This window comes from Amia ocellicauda, chromosome 15 (genome assembly GCF_036373705.1).
Source record: "Amia ocellicauda isolate fAmiCal2 chromosome 15, fAmiCal2.hap1, whole genome shotgun sequence".
Lineage (NCBI taxonomy): Eukaryota > Metazoa > Chordata > Actinopteri > Amiiformes > Amiidae > Amia > Amia ocellicauda.
In genome coordinates, this window is record NC_089864.1 from 27,331,268 (window position 1) to 27,352,446 (window position 21,179).

The following is a 21,179-nucleotide window of genomic DNA, read 5'->3' on the forward strand; positions in this document are numbered from 1 at the left end:
TGTGTGGAGTGTGATTCTAAGCGTCATGTTAAGTGTTCACAATAATACAGCAAAGACAGACAACACAGTACTCAAGTTATAAAATGTGTAGGCTACTATAAAAAGGCACATACAGAATCCAATTAAAGAAACCCTTAAGTGTATACTGTAGATACAAAATATGAAACACTATGACATACTATTCTGGTTTTAGAGCATTCATAATCAACATTTTATTGGGATACTTTTCAAGTTGCTTGTGTATCATATTTACTGCAATGGATTCAAATCTGTTGTGTACGATTGGATACAGATATTGCATAGATAAATTACCCCTCCTTGCACAAAAAAAAGGAATTCAATACACAAGTCTGAAGCTCAGCAATTTGCTACTTAGAAGATAAGGGATACCTCTTTTTGATTTAACCTCCATCCTTGCAACAAATGAAATAATGCAGAGGTCTCATGGAGCATAACAATTGCATCATGTTAGCAGAGGCATCTAGGCATCACAGCTAAGACAATAATAATAATAATAATAATTAAATAAATATATAAATAAATAAGTGTATATGCATATAGTTTTATTTGTGCCACTAGAGTATTACCACCCAATTAAGTTTAGAAATATTTTCACATTCTGTTGCCATTAAAGTTATGGCCAAAAACAATGATACAAAATACTAGTACTAGTTACTATCTTCCCAAGAAAAACATGTAATTTACCTACGCAGTGTTCAGGTCAAAACATACTATTTCTCCTTCTGTGAAGACTCATAACAGCAGCCCGTGCCATATACAAATACAATTACATCTTATGCGAAAAACTGAAAAACCCAAGAGCTGTTTATTACAAATATAACCTTGAAAAAAATTATTAAGAATTATACAGTCTTTTAAAAAATATTTTTAAAATGTAAACCCAGGATTAATGTTTTCACACACTGATTTTAAAGGGTAAACTAAGCTGAATGCTTCATGCATAACAGAATATAGTTTTAATTACAGGACAGTGTTGTTCAAAGACATTTTAGTACATTTTAGTGTTTTAAAATTAGGTTATAAACTATATTAATCAGTTGTTGGCTTTTTTGTGTGGACTTATTGACACTTTGCTGTGGGACATTGTAACTGCAATGGCCCAAATCCTTGTGTGCTGATGCTATTTTTCTCATAGTACTTTTTACAGCACAAGGTTTACTCTCAGTTTACTGGCAGAGCAATAAGATGAATCACTGATCAGTAGAGCGCCCGCAATCACTAGAAGACAGGAAAGAGTCTGAAGAGATCACTTTATAACATCACTATGTCACTAAAGCCCCATTCACACTGAAACGCCTGCAACGTTTGCCTGCTTTTTTCACATTGCCCCCCATTCACACTGGGTTTGAATTGCCGGCAAGGACCCATTCGCACAGAAAACAGAGACTGCAGGCAAGAGCACTGTAGCCATAGTGACGAGACGCTGCAGAAGCCCGTGGATCTGGAGAGCAGACCCGGACCGGCACTGTGGACGTGCCCATTTAAAGATATGGCAGTAGCAGTAAAATACTCCGAGATGGATATTTAGGAGACGTCACAGTACTGTGTTATTGTATATTTTTATATAAGCAAAACAATCACCATTCGGCAGAGCAGTGCTGATTATAATATTCACAAATATAGTAGCCTATCTTGTTGTGTTCTGTATAACTGCATACAATGTGTTTAAATAAACAGCTGGATGCGTCACTATTCAGACTGTTGTCATACGATTATGAAAATGAATCGCTTTACTGGTCAGATCTGTGCATATTCTGCACAATGTGAACGCACCCATGTGTTATTTGGTTGTATCAGAAGTAGTCAAATATGTTAGACTACATGTAGTATTGCCGTCATTATTACTATTATTATTATTATTATTATTATTATTAGTTATTTATTGGCAGATACCCTTATCCAGAGCGACTTACAAATAAGAGCAATACAAAGTGCAAAAATATAGTACAGTTCAAAGAATAATGCAATTTACAATTTACACACATGTATAGGAAATATACAGTAAACAATACAATGTAGTCATAAGTATTTATTTGTTATTTGTATTTCTTATATGCATCAATCATGTAAAATGTAAATATCCGGTGTTTTATTAATACAAAAGGAACCGAGCTCACTTGATTATTGCAATATGATCTGAGTCCTGAGAAAACACTGAAGTTACGAACCCGAGTTACGAACTGAGCAGTTTGTACACAAGACAAGTGTGAATGGCGAGCACACTGATACATTGTTTCAAAGCAAACAAACTGAACTGATTTGTTTTGAAACAAACCCACTGTGAGGGGGGAACACGTTTGCCTGTATAGAGATAATATATTTTGTATTATTTATTGGTACATAACTTCTGACATGTGTGACAATAGTTAGCATTACATATGCCAACCTGTTAGTTCATCAATAACACTCAGAATCGCTGTGACTATATTATTTTCAACCTCCGCCTTTTCTAACAAAAAGCAGAAACGAATAGGTATATATATGTATATATATATATGTGTGTGTGATTGAAAACATATTTTCAAGAACATTCTTCAGGCAGATCTATATTTGGTTTCATAGCCCCAAGAACAGAATGTTCCACATTAAATATAAGATAGGCCTTTGTTATTCAGACTTCTACAGTCCAAAAAACTCAATAACAAACTTATACAATCTTCAATAGCTCAACATCACATTCGCACTTAATTGAACAAAGTAAGTACATACAGCTATGGAGATGGCTGGCTGATTGGGTTTGGTGATGGTATTGATATCCAGAGGTGCTAGTGTTTAATCCCTGTCTGCTCCCATGCTCACCAAGCTGTCTGGTCATCTTATTGAGTAGTGGCCATTTCCCACAAATCAGGGGAGACATTAATCTACGAAAGGATGGACAAATAGAAAGTGGGATATGATGATGACAAAGTAAATATAGTTATTTGGGGTTATAAACCAGAAGAATGACTTCACAAAGAGTTGAAGGTGCTGTGAATTCTTGCTATCTACTAAAAAAAGATTCATAGTCATCATATGCATTACATCATGGTTCTTCTGTGAATCTGATCATAATAGAGTTTAGTGATGTCATTGCAAAACAATAATCCTTTCATACATAAAATATGATTAAAAATACATGGATTTTATATTGAATCTGTGGTATGTTTATTAATTTATTTTTTAATTATTATTATTATTGATTCTTGATATGCATTTACTTTCACAGTAAACCCACTGAGGTTCAAATACATCAATTTCAGATCCTGCCAGCACAGCAATGACTTCCCCTATTTTGTGAAAATATTTCTGGAACAGACCATTTCAATATACATAGCCTTGCATATTTCCAAGCCATAGCTTGACCTTGAATTGTTATTTTTTCCAAGTGAAAAAGCTGATAAGCCAGGGAGCTTTTCCAGATGAAAATATCAAATGAACATTCTAATTTCAGGGTTGTATGCATCTCCATTACCCAACAAAAGAGAGATGGTCTTAATGGGCGCCTTTAATTTGTAACCTTTTATGTTCCTATATTTTAAATTGCTATCGCTGTGGATAAACCCATTCCATAGGACCCTTCAATAAACAGAAGATATACTTGTATAAGAAAGGAGCAACCCAATGAGTAAAATGGACTGCACAACCTCTCATCATTTATAATATTTATTTAATAAATATGTCTTTCATTGTGCAATCAAGTTTATTGGTGTATTGTCTCTTCACATTGGCTCCAGTGAGCCAGATTATACCTTCAATATTAATCAGCAACTTATCTTAAAAAACAATATCATTATACTTTCAATCCATTTGTGGATTACCAAGCAGCTATTTTAGAGAATTATGGGAAAACTGCCTTTACTAATGCTAATCTTCCTCCCCTTGAGATTTCACATGAAGACTCTGCTCTATCACCTTCATGTTAATGGCTTTCATCATAATACACACAATCTTATTACATTTCACTCTTTCAACATGCTTCTTTAAAAGCTTGCACTGACCTTGAGCATAACACTTAGTGACACTGCAAAAGCATTCCTCCATCTAGTCTTTATGTTTGCTCCCAAGAAGAACACGATAAAGCTGCAGATAATGGACTGAACATCCTTGAAATATTAAATGGTTCCCTGGATTATTTTTGTCAATTGTGTTTTCATGCTGCAGTGGTACATTATGGGCTGGTTTCACAGACCCATCTTATTCCTAGTCCTGGATTACCCAATGTTATTTTATCAGAGTTATTGTTATTTTTTAGCAGAGTCAAGACTACTGCTAATTTAGGTCTGTGAAACCAGCTATATGTGGTAAATTAATTAAGAACAATCTGGCAAAAATTGGCACCTGTCTTTGGCTGTAATCCTTTAGGATGTGTTATATACATTCCAGCCACAGATCTAGGATGCCATAGCCTTCTCAACAAAGAGAAAGATTCCATACAGTCTGTTTCAGCTCATCCCTGAGCCTTTGACATAATATCAGCAATTTGTATTCAGCAGTTTATTAAAAGTGGTTAAAACTATCCATTTTGAAATTTATGACAATATTGCAATATTTTAAGATTAACTCAGGTTTAATTTAAGTATCATATATAGGGAACTTCAATACAGACATGTGTCATAAGTGGAGTAGACATGTTAGATGTTGGCACAGCCTTGGGCCTCAGTTGGAGAACATGTCACTTCATGGAAACCAGAAGGTCTTGACCACTCATGCAGAAAAACATGTGCAGCAAAGATAAACTGTGCAAGCTCACAAAGCAACCCAGTGAATTCAGAGTCTCAAAGACATGTCATAAATGCCAAGGTTAAAGGAACTGAATCAGTTTAGTCTTAAACAGGAGCTACTGAAGGAATCTGATTCAGGTATAGACAATTCTGCATGCTATCAATAGTCCAAAATAGGCAGGTTGCAGATAGCAGGTTCTCCTTTATACAAATTATTTTGAGTGTCTGCCTACTTGGTGAAACTGAATCTCCAAGAAGATTCTAGAATTAGGGACATAAAACTTTGCAAAGATTAAAAAGAAGAGGATAGTCATTCCAAATTGCTTTCTTTTTTTTAGCTGACCATTAATTGCTTGAAATAAACCAGAGAGTCAACTTCAACTGCTTGGCTTTTACATACAATTATTTATATAGCTGTTTTTTCACTGGAGGAATCTAGGTAAAGTACTGTGGGGGAAAAATATAGAAATCCTATCCTGCCTTTGTCCTTGGTGTGCTGTTACTCCTCACTTGGTTATCAGCAGCTCACATTCCTTTCTTGCAACGTATTATCTGCAAACTACCTTCCAATGCAACTGGCAATGTAGAGGTTAATGATTATTATTCATGAGTAATGATTATAATATTGATAAGATGGGAAGGCTTAGTTTAGATTGCCAATGAAATCACTGCTAGTTATTAGAAATGACCATTCAGACACTGTTTGTAAAATGTTAAGGCCCCTTGGGCATATGTCCCAGAGGGGGTATAAAAGCCTTGTTCTGTCTCAAAACTTTTGGGGAACAGTGTCATGCTGGCCTAAAATCCTTTGAGTTCTGTGTTGCGCTGTTCCTCCCGTGCACGTAATAAATTCTGACTAGAACTCCCGACTCCAAATCTTTCTTCCACCACAGTACCTTGCTCAAGGGAACAACAGCAGTGTCCCACCTGGGATTGAACCCATGACCTTCCACTCAGCAGTCCAGAGCCTTAAACAGTACTGAACAATGCACCCCACACAAGCTCAATACATATCTAGGGAGCTGGTGATATGCAGTTTACATTTTATTTAATAACAAAATATTATGTTGTAAAGTAAAAATCTATGAATCACAACTCCAGGACTGATATTTTATTTTATTGATTTTAGTCAGTCATTTCATATGCAAAACACACAAAAAACACACTTGTAGTATTTCACTAGCTTTTTTTGACCATATTGCATTACATTCTACAGTCCAAATTCATTCCACTATGGAACAGCAGCACAATGTGTGTTAGTCACTTTGTATTGCGCTTATATTTTGTTAGTCGCCCTGGATAAGGGCATCTGTCAATAAATAAATAAATAAATAAATAATAATAATAATAATAATAATAATAATAGACAGGGCACCCCACTTTTCCACCCTTGTTGTCCAGCTTTTTACAAAATCAAATGGATACATGCAGCTCAACAAAATAGGACATTACATTCTAAGAATAGATGTCTATGTCAGACCGTACGTACATACATTAATCCCAGTTTTACTTTTACCCCCACCCCCCCACCTTCATGGTACATAAAAACATCCATTTGACTATTTGAAGGTATAAAAAAAAGAAAACTTCGGTGGAAGACAAATCTCCACCCTTCCGCACTGAAGAAGTGAACAAGCACATTAGTTTTCCTTCAGCTAGCTGTTAAAACACATACCCCTACACTAGTTCTAAGCAGGTATTTTATTGTACAGTATTATAATGAATAAACATTTGTATTTTTAAGTATTTTTATATGTTATAATTATTTTGTTACTTGTATAATGTTACTACATCTTACTACATTACTACATCAATCAAATCAGCTATGCTGATCTCAATTAACTGTGGGTAATTAAGAAGGCTACCAATGCTCATCTCAGCTTACATGCAATGATTCATTTACATATTAACGTCTCTCACTTTAATGGAAACATCAAATTCCATCCTGTCTCAAAGTGTCCCAGTGACTATGAAATCATATGGTCAAACTAAGCATGGAATCAAATACACAGATTGATTCTCTCAAAACAAATATCAACACAATAGAAAAGAAAGGTCAGTTATGACTTACCCTGCCTTACAACAAGCACTAATACCTACCATTAAATGCATTACTTATTGCTACGGGTTTTCCCAAATGCTGAAACACAATTTCAGAAAAAACAATCACATTTCTGAATACAGTTAACACAAAAATCATAGTGTCAAATTATATTATACATTTTGTTTGGACTAAGCAATATAAATAGGTTTTTGTGGTTTGTTTTGTTAAGTTTTTTCTGATTATTATCAAATATTCATGTCTCAATTTAAACAAATTCACCCAGTTCAAAAAATTTAACATAAAATAAATGCATAATACAATTTGACACTAAAGAATATCAGTTATGAATTCAGCTGGTTAAAATAAATAACAAAAAACAAAAATAAATACTATACTTATTTCAATATACTTCAATATCTCAGTCCTTTCTCCCTGTTTCAATGAAGAGGGCATTTTAATGTTCCACCTGTTTAATGTGAAGCCATATAGTGTCACTGGCATATTTTGTCACCCTGGCAGAATTTGGCAGCAATAGATACCAAAAAGTATTCTGTGCCAAAAGAGTTTCACTTTAGTTACTATGTGTCAAAAAGCACCATGTGTCTTGTAGTATCATTTTGAACCACAATATGTAGGCCTAAATTAGTTTTTTTTTTGCAAAGAAGACATTCACATGTAAAACATGTATTAAAGTGAGACTTATTTAGGCAATGGATATAAGAATACGATTTTTTTTTCACCTTGAATGTAAACCTGTTAAATCTGTGAATAATTTATATTTGTTACTCAGTTTTGGGTGTTTGTATTAACTTTTTTTACATTGAGAAAAAATGCAAAAAACTAGCAAACACACACAAATAAAGAAATACATGTGCACAGCGACCCTTATTGAAAACATCCATCTGCAGTCAGCTTGAAATACTAAGGTTTGAATTCATTTAAAAACAAAAATTGTTAGAAATGTTTGAAACAATATTAAAATCCTGCACAGGGAGATGTTTCTCCTATGTTATTCTAATTACAGTAACTGCATGGTAGCAAATGCAAATTTGAATGCTCTTCGCATTTAGTCTACACCTTCTTTACCAGTCATGCACTGTAATTGAAGGTGACCTGATATTTCCCCATTATGCTTTCTAGCCAATATAGTGAATCATTTCAAACTATGTCCTTTGAATTACTCAATTGGGAAGTTATTACAACTAAAATACTGACCTCATTCTTGAAAACTGACTAGACCCACACTGACATGTCTGCAAAGAAAATTCAGCGAAAGCTGCGACACATTGTTCACACTGAATGCTTCTGAACGAAATCACTGAAGCTTCAGCTGGTGCCTCAGAACCTCCTGGGGAAACTGCAGATAACACCCTGTTACAAAAAAAACCCTCCCTGCAATGAATATCACTCCCTCCTGCTGCTCTCTGCATTATTATTAGAACTTTGATAGCTGGCTGTCTTACAATTTAATTAGTCTGTGCCTCCTTACACTATGGTTCAATGCAAGGGTGATGCATTGCCACCTTCTTCCTATTATTCTACTTTATCTTTAAAAATAGTAGACTGAAAGAGCATTACAACACAGAACACGAGTGCAAAAATAGACTTCAGGGTGGAGTCATTTTAATGTTTTTTGTTATAGCCTATAATGTTGTCCTGTTGCTTTATTTGCTTATTATATGTGTTGACCCTTGACATTTATTTTGTGGTTATTTATTGTTACAGAGAACCAAGCCCTTGTAATGGCTTGTGTACAGAAGAAAATGTTTATATTCTTGAAAGATTCATTGTATAGGCTAAATCATGTGATGTGAAATACATTATTTGGGTTTAAACTGGTTACTCAATTCAGCACTTCTCACATTGAAATGGAAAATTAAAAATCTAGAAGTGCTCATTGGTCATCAAAAGCAACACTGCAAAACATCCCAATTAAAGTTGTTGACAGATACTGGAAACTTCTTTGCTTTTTTTCAAAAGATAGATTGCAATATGTATTGTATCACACATTCCTGCATCACCAGCCTCCAATTAATTATCTGTAAATATATTATGTTCAATCTTAACACTTTAATATTATTCCAGTGCTAATCAGAAACATATAAGTTAAATGTATTGTTAGGTGTCAAATACAGCAAAGAGTACCCGTTTACTGTAAAAAAAAAAATATATATATATTGCATATTTCCAAAAAGAACTGTGGATAAAAAATAAAAAGGTGAAGAATACTGGAGAAAAACACTGCTGTTAGACCTCAATTTGAACATCAAACAGTTAGACATTATTGAAAAAGAAATGCCAAATAAAATACCTCAAAATAAGAATATGATGGACTTTACACAAGACTGAATCATATTGTAGATAATGATTTAATACATTTGTGAATAAAACATAATGCTGAAAATACTGAGCTTTGGAAAAGAACAACAGTTCATTCTAAACCCCATGCATAGCACACCCACAGATCCATCAGAATCCCCATAGATAATATAAAATGCCCTGATCTGTTCATCTACTGTAAACATTTCAAGTATAAGGCTTGAAATAAAGCTTTTTAAGTCTAAGTCTAGACAAACTAATTACCTTTAAGTGTAACATGATGTTTATTAATTTAATATAATACAATAATATGAAGGCCTATGTTTAATATTTAGTATTTGTAATAGACTCAGCATTGAAATCAGTATGTCAGTGCATTTCCCACTTTATTCTGCATGATTCCTGCCACATGCAGATATGGACAGATGTATTTTTCACAGCCGTTTCCAGCACTTGCCATTAAAGCCTGCCAGCACTGTGCTCTGATGTGACAAACCATACAGAACATGAATCACTAACGCTGCATTCCCTGCTTCTGTCAAATGGGATACAGTAGTTAACATTGAATTTGAAATGATCAACGTGCCCATATTATATAGGCTAATACACAACACAATACACACCAGCCTGACATCACTTCACACATGTAAACAGAAAAAAAGATGTATAGGTTTATGTATTGTGATAGGGAAAGACGCAAACCCTATACAATAGTGTACTTAAACATTACAAATGCTAAGTAAATACACATGTACGTTTTACTTAATGTCCATTCAAATATACAAATATACAAATATACATACATGTTAAAAACAAACAAACCAAAAAACACAACACATCTTGTTCTGGAGGTGTGAGAAGTAAAAATGGAGGGAATGGTAGCAGTTGCAATATCATCCATTGTTAGCGGCACTATTTTTATTATTATCATCATTTTGTTCATAATGGATAGCCTAATAATAATAATAATAATAATAATAATAATATAGGCTATTTGTAGCAAAAAATAACATTTCAAATATTGTAATATTTAGGTTTTACCCCAAAATATCCCCTATATTGAAATACACATCTTGCTTTACTTAAGGATACCTCAGCAATTATTGTCAATAAACATTATATGAACTGATTTGACCCTGGCGAGCTCCAAAACAAGGGAGAAATTGGCACCTGACATGAAGCAGTCGAAGCCAAACCCGTTTACACTTCATAAACGTCAAACTTCGATTCGAATATCATTAAGCAATTTATATCTCAATAGTAATGTTATGCTTGTGCTCTGGGGTACTCTTCCCTTTCTTCTGAAGATGTTAAGACAGTAGTTACATACCAGTGCCCTCTTATATTCTAGATTGTATACAAACGTGCATCTTCATTAACCCTTAGGCTGTGTCCACAGTCACTTCATTTTGAGCCAGTGAGGTGCATGGCATATACAGTGGGTCACAAAGGCTGCTGTAAAGTAGATGCCCCAACAGTCAACCTTCTGTTGGAAACCTCAGTGCATCATATACACAATCTGCACCTGCCTTATCTCATACCACCATGGGCCCACCAAAGCTATGCACTTTTATTAACGCATATGTTCTCGCATTACAACCCAAAACGCCGCACTGCTCACACGCAACGAAGGACGATGGCAGCCCACTGTCTCGTCGTACACCAACTTACCAAGCCTGCCGGCTGCTACATCATGAAGTTACCTGTCTGGCAGTTACCTCTTTGAGCTGCTCCAGTTCCTGTTTGAGGGTCTCATGCTCAGCCTCCAGGTCCGTGTACTGCTGCTTCAGGGACTGGTTCTCATCTAGCACCACCAGCCCGCACTCCGCAGCCCTGATCTTCTCCTGGGTGGTTTCCGAAAGCTCCCGTCTCAGCCGCTCGATCTCCGCTTTATAGTGATCCACACTTTGCAGTATCCCTTCCGCAGCCATAGCCTCCTCGCACTGAGACGGATGGAGAGGCGGTGGTAGACAGAGCTAACAAATGCTGCACCCACCCCCTCCCTGATAACAATTCAACCCTATGGCCGGATCAGAAAGAGAGAAGGAAAAAAAAAAATAGATTGATTGATTTATTAAAGGAGCGCTGTTAAGCTCCTTGTTGCGTGCACACCCGCTTATCAGTCTAGCATCCTTATTTTTGCTTATTCATAGGCAATTGGCCGCCATCTCTCCCGTCTACACTGTAGCAAAGTGCACAACCGAGCTCCCATCCTGCCAGTGACGTCACGGTTACCTCCCAGCGCATCTCACTTTCTCCCGGCTCTCAGCAGCAGACTAATGTTAGCCGGGGTGACAGCTGCCTGTGGTCCGTTTTTGCCAGTGTAGGTTTGCTGCACGCAACATTAAATGAAAATAACACATGCATGTGTCCTTACTGGACTTCCACTGGAGCCTATGTCCAAAAATGTTTGAATAGTTTTCAATCCACTACTCAGTACTCACTTTACACTGGGCACCAGACCTATGCTTTGAAAGATTATGTCAAAAGCTATGTATCATTCCCAACTGATGGTTAAAATAAAATGATAAGTAATATGACAACTATTTGCACAAACTATTCATAGTCAGATTTCAATTATTTTGAATGAGTCATTTTGGAAGATTCACTGCTTTTGGCTGCTTTAAAAAAAAAGTATGTGTTTATTATTGAAGTAGAGGTAACTAAGCGAGTGTAAGGCTTATTAACTAATTGGTTCTTTGGTTGATCATTTAATGTATTAATGTAAAGAAGAAAACATGTGTGTCCTATACAAAATATATTATTTCCTTCCACTGAAAGAAAATGTTTATCATTAAAGGTACCTACTACGTTACTTACTCAGCCACACAAAGAACACTTCTGCACAAAGTTTGCACATCCCTTTTGTTTTGTATTGACCTTGTATTCTGGTTAGGAATCTTCACAGTTTCCTAAAGGGTCAATCAGTGTTCAGTAAAAGATATATAATTTATATATGTAATATGTAAGCACATATATAATAAAAAAACATAGGAAGCTACTGAACGGATATCAAGAGATGGAAAAGACCTAGAAGATGACCATAAAAGATGGGAAGATGAAATGATAAACTTTGCAGGTGTGACATAGAAGAGAGGAGCTGTAGATTGAAGCAAGTGGAAATATCTTGGGGAGGCCTTCATCCAGCAGTGGATCGATATAGACTGATGGTGATATACTGTATATGTGAGTGTGTGTGTGTGTGTGTGTGTGTGTGTGTGTGTGTGTGTATTTCCATTACTTGCCCAATCCCAAATAAGTAAGCTTTCTTGCAGTTATGTAGTTCTAGGTATTAATTTAACTGGTGCAACATAAAGATATTGAAAATGATTTTAAAACATTGATACAAGAAGACAGATTTTGCAAAGTTTACGAAGACTGACAGAATAGGCTCCCTGTAGCAGAAAGTCTTTGGCATGATTAATACTGTAATTACATTTTTTTGTTTTGATGATATCAATGTATTTAAAAGATTTTTGCTTGTGCTCTGAAATTAAAAATACACAAAGTTAGTGGTGTCAAAACAATATCCAATATATTTGGAATATCTCCAAAAGTCTTTAGGTTACTGTATCAATTAACAATTATAAAAAAGAACACAATCACAACAAGTTTTGGCATGGAGTTGATATGATATATTCCAGGAATTGTTAATTTGAAAAAAAAATATTTGGAAACAAATTGTAGCTTATTAACATGTCTTTGTTTCCTGTTAATTTGATTATATAATGCAAATACAGACATACACTTTCTTTTCTCTGTATTACTCAGTTTCTATCAGTTGTATGTCACTGCTGTTGTTTAATGTTTAACAATTTACACATATTCAGTATGATACTCTTGGCAAGAGCTGCAAAAACTGGAATTAATCCTATTTGAAAGTATGTAATTATAAATTAAATACTGTATCCTCAAACTCAAACATAGAAATGCCTCATGTGAAAGATTAAACTTAGTGCAGTGTGTTTACAAAATGAAATCAGGTCTACAATTCTCTCAAAGTGCTACTAATATGAAGCTTACAATCATGCTGGAATAGTTACCAAATTATTTGTATATGTATTGGATTGCATATTAGTACCATATTCTGAAAAGCAAAACATTGCACATGTTTTTGTCTGTAAACTGATATTGACTAATTTAATTAATTATACTGTAGTTTGTGTTTGCTATTTAGAATATTTGAAAGGTCTATCTAAATGAGCAGTTAGATGAAGAGCATAGCATACAATAGTCATACATACTGAGCAAGTGGGTTTGTTTTATCTCTATTGACTAGAAAATGCTAGAATCCCTAGATATGGACATAAGGGAGGGACTTAGCTGAAGCATGGTTCCTCAGGCTACCTATATCAATAATGATGTAGCCCTGTGTATACAGTTGTAGTTAAGCTGTTGTTACACAATTTTTGAAGGATGTGCAAGACAGTAGTTGATAGAAGCAGCAGTGATACCTCAGCTAGCAGAGAAGCTGAATATTGCTAAAGCCAATATTTACAGTTTATAAGTTATAAATTTAATTTTGGAATAACAAACCATTTGTGGTTTATTGAATTAGTGAATACAAGTTCCACTGCATATGTAATCTGTCTCACTCCAATCCCAATCAAACCTGAAGCATCCATGTAACAACATGCTTAGTTCCTGCACACAGTATCCAGTTACTTGAATTGTGTTCATGCGAAGGGTATACTAAACAGTGAGTAACGTGATTTATGTTTAAATTTGAAGAACAACAGTGGAAGAGTTTGTATTGATCAGTGGGAGAAATAAGGAATATCAATTTACCTTCAGGGATAACTTAGACAAATTATTCACAATACCACATTTTCAGGGTCTTTCTGTCTTGAAAGGTGAATGATGATGTTCTTAAATCGTCAGAGTTAATCACCTCAGTGTCACTGTTATTTAATAAACTTTGCAGAAAATGCCATTAGAATAGTAAATACATTCTCTGATCAGAACATCTTAGTTTTATAATACGTTTGTTAGTTTGAGTACTCCTAGTTTCAGTCCTGAAACCGTAAAAGGATGGATCCAGCATTTCATTAAAAAAATATATTGTTATAGTTCACAATGAACTAGGGCTGTATGCATAATTTTTTTTTAGTAAATATGGAGTTATAATGCCCTCTGGTGGCAATCTGTGCAGGCACTTTGGACCACAAGGGCATTTGCTACTTTGAATTGTTTACAGATGTGCAAAGTTTAAAATATGTTTGCATTGAAGCTTAAGAATTATTTCCCAACGTAACACTTTAAAGTCTAAAATATTTGCCAGTTGTTACCACTTCATTAGATGCTGAAAGAAGTGTTTCTTCTTATGTCCACATTTTTACAGAACACAATAGAGCTCTGACAGAAGAGTTCACGAACTGAGGATGCTTCAAATTAATAGGAAAATGTAATGCACTGCAAATTCTCTATCATGAAACTACAGTGGATTGCATGAATATACACCGGTTTCTGGAAGGCCCCAGAGTATGTCAGAGAGCATATCCAAACAACCACACCATGAAGACCAAGGAGCTTTCAAAACAAGTCAGAGAGAAAGTCCTGGAAAAGCATGTCAGGCTTGGGCTTTAATAAAATATCCCAAACTTTGGACATCCCCGGGTGCTTCACAAAGCTAGGCTATGATATATGGAAGGGTGGCACAGAGAAAGCCATTGCTGAAAATTCATCACATCAAATCCCATTTAGATGTGGCATAAGGTTCCCTGATCTTTGTGGCCTAAATGCAATACACTAATGGTGGGGCAAAGCCAACACTGCTCATCTCCCTGAGTACACCATCCCCAAAATAAACATGGTGTTGGCAGCATCATCTTATGGGGATGCTTTTCATCGGCAGGGACTGGGAAACTTGTCAGGATTAAGAGCAAGATGGATGGAGCCAAATACATGAAAATCCTATAGGAAAATCTGGTCTGCAAGAGGCCTTGGAATAGTGCAGGGGTTCACCTTTTAGCAAGACAATGATTCTAAACACACAGCCAAGGTTACACTGGCCTGGTTTAAAAACAAGAAAAGGAGTGTCCTAGAATGGTCTGGTCAAATCCAATTGAGAATCTGTGGCAAGACTTGAAAGTTGCTGTTAACCAACAGTGCCCATTGAACCTGAGAAAGCTTGAGCAATTTTGCGAAGAAGAATGGGCAAATATTACAGGACCCGGTGTGTAAAGCTGGTAGAGACTTACCCAAAAAGACTCACAGCTGTAACTGCTGCCAAAGGTGGTGCTACCAAGTATTGACTCAGGGGGTGAATACTTACTCAATTAAAACATTATTTTTTTTATAGGTTTAACTTTTATTTCACATTAAAATAATATTTGTGTATGTGGTATTATCAAAGGGAGTGAATCCCAATTAAATCAATTATTATTCCAAAATTTGAAAAGTCCTTGGGGGATCAATATGTATGCAATCCACTGTATAAGTGAAACTTAATGTGCTGCTTACAAACAACCTTGCATTTGTATTGTCATCTTTGTAATATATATGTTACAGCACTGATGTTATGAATTGTATTTTATATTGTTTTAGTATTAAACACTTTTGTTGATAAATTGTGTTCCTATTAGTAAATTAAATAATTTAAGTTGTTTATACATTATAATAAATATAGAATAAGACACATTAGTAATAAAGGGATGCATGTCCCTTTACCTTAGAGATTAAAAATATATACATCTCCCTCTCACGAAAGCTTTGTTTCCTATTTTAACTTAGGGGAATGTTAGATATTATTTATCAAGGAAGTCTTTAAACTCCTCGTCTTTAATAAGAGATCCAATCCATTTACTTTTTTGTGTGTGTTTTCTTTAAAGGGTTACATATCTTTTAAAGTGTTTTGACAGATGTCGGGTATTGTAATTATTATCAGAGGAATAAAGTAATTCTGGCTGAATGTATAATTCTAAACAGAACAAAAATTCAATGAAGTGCTAACTAACATAAAAGGACAGCTTAACCATTCAGGAGCTGTCATTACCGTTGGTATGTAACTATTATTAAAAAACATAAATATAACCAAATAAAAAGATAAAACCTTAAGAAAATGAACAAGGTCATGATATGGCTTGTACCAGTCTGGTGACCCATCAATGCCTTGTTTTAGATATCTCAACCACCTAATGTATTTAACATTATTAAAATTAAAATAATTATTATTTTCATAAAACTGCCTATTATTAATTCTTATGTAAACATCAAACTGAAATTTCCAACAGGTTATTATACTACTATCAGACTACATTGTATGAAGTATAGTTCTTGAAATTAAATTGCAATTCTTTATTCTTCTTCCCTCCTCTCCTTTTCCCTCTCTCCTTTTCTTCTTTTCTCCAACCTCTTTTTTTGCTGTTCCTTTCATTCCTCTCTTATAGCATAGTCAATGTTGTGGTCAAAGACGCATTTCACAAACCGCTTGGCTTCTTCCACTGTTTTGAAGTGTTAAGTTTGGTTCTGGAAGGTGACTTTCAACATTGCTGGGTATAGTCCACAGAGTACTCCCTGGCTTTTCAGGAAACGCTGTATCGGTGTTCTTCTAACAAATCTTGGTAGATACTAATGTTGTGACCTTGCAAGATCCAAAATATTTTATTAATCTATGTACCTCAGCAGGTGAACTACCATGGCTGGCGGCCTTTCATTACCTTTTCCTTTAGGTGCCATGGTTCTGTGGGCCCGCTCTTTTTCAAATGGTCTATCCTCTGATAGACCAGTAATTCTTTTGTTCTTGCATATTGAACGATTCTCTAAATCTGGATTCATTTTCTTCTTCTCCCTGTTCAGTTGATTTTTTATGACCAACAGCTTAGCTTCATTTTTATTAAGTTGGTCTTCTAAATCTGATCTGCAGTAGAAATTCTTATGTAAAGCATTCCAACTGTTTCGCTAAAGGCTCTCTGAGTTTCAACCAGGATTTTCTGGAAATCTTTAATTTCCATCAGTTCCCTCAGAATTGTTTTGTTTTCACACCTTGTCTAGTCGTCCCCATTATCGACACTGCCTTTTGGCCACCTTTCTGAGGAGTTTTTGTGGTGGACTTTGTTTGATTTGTACACATTCTCAGTGTTATTTCCTATTACTTTTTACAAGAGGTAGTGGTGTTTGAGAGGATTAAATGTAGAATATATAAGACGTTAATGGGAGCTCCTCAGACTTATGTCCCCCCCACTCAAGCTGCATCACGTGACCTCTGCATGTCCCTTTAAATAAATGTCTGTAGCTGCTGCCACTTAATCAACATGCGAATGCACCTTTATAGAAATGCTGATTGATATGAGTAAAGAAATTGCAAGATTATTAATTAATAAATGGTTTAATTAAGCAGGCTACATGACCACCTTGAGCAGGGAGGAATGAAGTGCAGTCTTAGAAAGCAGGTTGCATTAAACAGCAGTGCTTGCAGTAACTCTTCAGTGACAGCTGGGAACAAATTCATTATCCGTAGTACCTTCTTTACCATGAAGAAGAACATTACATAATTAAAGAGTTCAAATGGAAAACTATTCAAGAGGACACTACATAGAAAATTGTATTCTGCAAGATTTAACGCACAGCAACAAGATGTTTCATCTTCATCTAAAGATACAAACGGGAAAGGGCATACACTCTATAAATGAACTAAACAAAATGCTATATGCTTTTTTGGTTACAAAATACTTAATGTGGCAAACCAATTTGTGCATCCACCTTTAATGGATGCTTAAAATAAAAAATGAGCCTACACTGAAAATAAGCATGGAATCAATTTACCACTACAACATGGATATTTCTACTGTGATCCTGAAAGTAATAGTATTTGAAACATGTATAATTAAAAATGATAAAACAAGAACCCCCCCCCACCAAAAAAAAGAATCCAGCCCAGACCCCCTTTTCCCTTTTCACTCCCCTACTTGTGTTCATATTTCCCCTTTAATCTGATTCAATCATTAAACAGGGGCACAGATTAAACACTGGCACTTCATATTAAGTTAACTGGATCTCAATTAGGCAACAATTAACTGTCATTATACCACTGTCACATTTTTTGTTGGAGTTCTTGACTCTTCTCTACCTAAATAAAGCAGTGGCGAAAATGGCATAATGGGACAAAATACAGAAAAAAATTACACTTAATGCAAATTCTGCAGATTATGACTTTAATTACCTTTTCAAAGTCCTGTCATCTGTTGCTTGGAACACTTCTACATAACGGTTGTACTAAGCTTGATTGGTTTTGTTTTCATTTGTTTATCTCCTATTTTCTTTCCCTTTGCTTTATTGATGTATTTGTTTTGTCTTAGTATTAGTGTTGTTGTTTTTTGTATTTTTGTATTTGTGGTCAGCAATGCAGGGCTAGTTTATTTATGAATTAGAGCAGCAGGTGGCAGCATTTCCTTTATTTATATTTATATATATTTTAATTATCCAATTGTATTTTCTGGAGTAGTTCACTCTGATCTGTGTATCAGTATGGTATATATTGTTGTTGTTATTGTTGTTTGTTGTTGTTGATGATTTCTTAGCAGATGTCTTTATGCAGGGTCTTACAGTTTACACAATAAGCATTTTAAAGCAATACAAAAGTGCAGTGATTTCTGCAGTTTCATTGATTGATTGATCAGGTATTTGTTGTTAGAATTCAATAATCTTTTTCTATAAGTAGGTATGTTAAATCATCTCTGGATTCTGAGTTTTAAGCACTCAGCACTTCACCAGAAGGAAATTACAGTATACACAAATATACAGGATGGTGACCTGAACAGTTAGGGTTGAAAGAGGGATATATTTCTTAACAACCAATTATTTTTCTGTGCTCTTAGTCTTTTAGTGTAAATACCATTTCTTATCTTTACGGTCTTCAAAATAATATAATGTTAATCCTTCATTGGTCTCAGGGGTCCTCATGTCATTCACATTTCTGGTGCTCCAAAATCTTACAAATCCATATTTATTTTAGCAATCAATAAATGTGATTCTTTCCAATTTCCAAGGTATGTAGAGTAATAGGAGGGATAGCACTGACAAAGGTCCTGACATATTTCACCCAAAAGAGTATTCTTAGATCAGTTGTGCAATGAGAACCAGTAGACATGAGGAAAGTGCGAAAATGAGCAATGATAGTAATAAAAGGGTGGAAAACAGGATGGAAACTGACTCTCTTTAGCCCTGAAGCAGAGAGAGTTTTGTGAAGATTTATTAATTAAAGGAAAATCAACCAAAACCATTACATACATAACACAAAACTTAAAACACAGCCAGTATGCAGTGAATGTAATCTACATAGTTCAAGGCATTTTATAAGTAACCCATCATCAATTGTTAAAGGGGATGGGGTAACTGTACATCTTTCACCATTTTATCAACATGTTTTCATTGATTAAACTGTGGTGGTTATTATTATTATTATTATTATTATTATTATTATTATTATTATTATTATTATTACTTTTATTTATTGGCAGACGCCCTTATCTAGGGCGACGTACAACATAAGTGCAATACAAAGTGCTCATTACAGCTTGCAGTTGTTTATTCAGTCCTATATATCTAAATTAATAGGAAAAAAGCCAAAATGTCTTCAGAAAGTACATATTCAAGCATGACCCATAAAACCTGCTGGGGTTTACCAACTCTACTCAACTACATATACTGTACCTAAACATTAAAGATGCCACTCCCTCAAAACACAGACAATTAACATTCTCTTAAAAAAACACTCTGGCTTGTATTCTCAGGTTGTTTACAGGAAAGGGTTTGGGGTGGGGAGGTAGACCTTAAGCTGTTTTTATACCCCTGGAGTCCTATTGCACTTTCTAAATAACTATCCAAATGTTCCTTGGTAGGGCTTATCTTCATTTTAGTTTCAATCTAACTCTTGAAGTTAGGCAATATTCAAAGTAAAATGGCACTCTTAGTAAACTGTTTGCTGATGATTTTATAGAAATTGACAAGTGAAGTGTGGAATTTTGAGGATAGTAACTTTTTATTTACAATGACTGTGAGCTTAAGAACAGGAATGTGTTGACTAAAGATACTGACCAAAGCACTTTGATACATAGTGGGTCAGTTTTTACAATGCGTTGTTGGACCTTAATTAAACTGAAAGTAAAAAAAGAAAAGAAGAATTAAAGGTTAATATGAGATCAAACAGTCTGCTGATTTAACAAACAAACAAACGTAAAATAAACACTCCATACACTAGTCTTAAGTAATACTCATGGAATTAGATGATAATTATTATGATATATTATATTATATTATGATAATTGCATAGCATTTGAAGCAAATGTCAGTGTGATCTGACACAATTTACATGGTTGATTCAATTTCCACACTACAATGGCTGCAGTTCCTATGTTTTTATTCCATCTGAAGTAATTAGAAACCTACTCTGTTATAATAAGTAATGTATTATTAATTAAATAGGGGATTTATTTTAAAAAGGGCAGTGTGCTGCTTTAAATGTATTTATTGTCTGCTGATTTAATAGATTCCTAAGAATTCTTATAAATAAAGTAAACTTCAATAATATCTATCAGTATTAGCCATTTTCAAAATTTTAGTGTAAACTAATAAGTAATACAAAATAATTAAGTAAATTCCAGTAGAGGAATCTTTTGAGATCTTTAATAGCAGCAACAGCAGAGGTTATACAAGGGATACAAGGGCATATACTTTTGTTTCTTGCACTAATTCAATCCTTAATAAAGAGTTTTTCCAATTTAATGATTTCATCCAAACCACAAAACATGATACATGATAAATATTGTAAACATATAAATGGAGATATTTTGGTTAAAAAATCAAAAGAGAAGTAAATAATACATGTAAGTTAGAGCCTTCAAATTGTACCAAGCGAGGTGTTGTTTTTAAGGTAAAAAGCAAAGTAAATTGCCAACCAAAATCATATTTTGAAAATAAAATAATATGAATATTTTTTGGAATATAGATTTTTTGGGATATGTTATAAGATATGTGTATACATAAACTGTATACATATGTGTATGTGTGTGTGTGTGTGTGTGTAAGAGGTACTGAAAAGAAAATAGCATGGAATATACTTCTTTTGATATATATATTCTTTTGACAGCTGTGTAACA

The 21,179-nt window shown here is 34.6% G+C and overlaps 1 protein-coding gene across 1 annotated transcript in view; it reads right to left on the reverse strand.

Moving 5' to 3' along the window:
* Positions 1-11,285, reverse strand: part of bicd1a (bicaudal D homolog 1a) — a 102,711-nt gene extending 91,426 nt beyond the window's left edge. The window contains exon 1 of the mRNA XM_066724593.1: positions 10,803-11,285. Within this exon, the coding sequence (XP_066580690.1) occupies positions 10,803-11,015 (213 nt within the window). The 5' untranslated portion in view covers positions 11,016-11,285. The remainder of the gene's footprint in view (positions 1-10,802) is intronic.
* Positions 11,286-21,179: the final 9,894 nt, after the last annotated feature.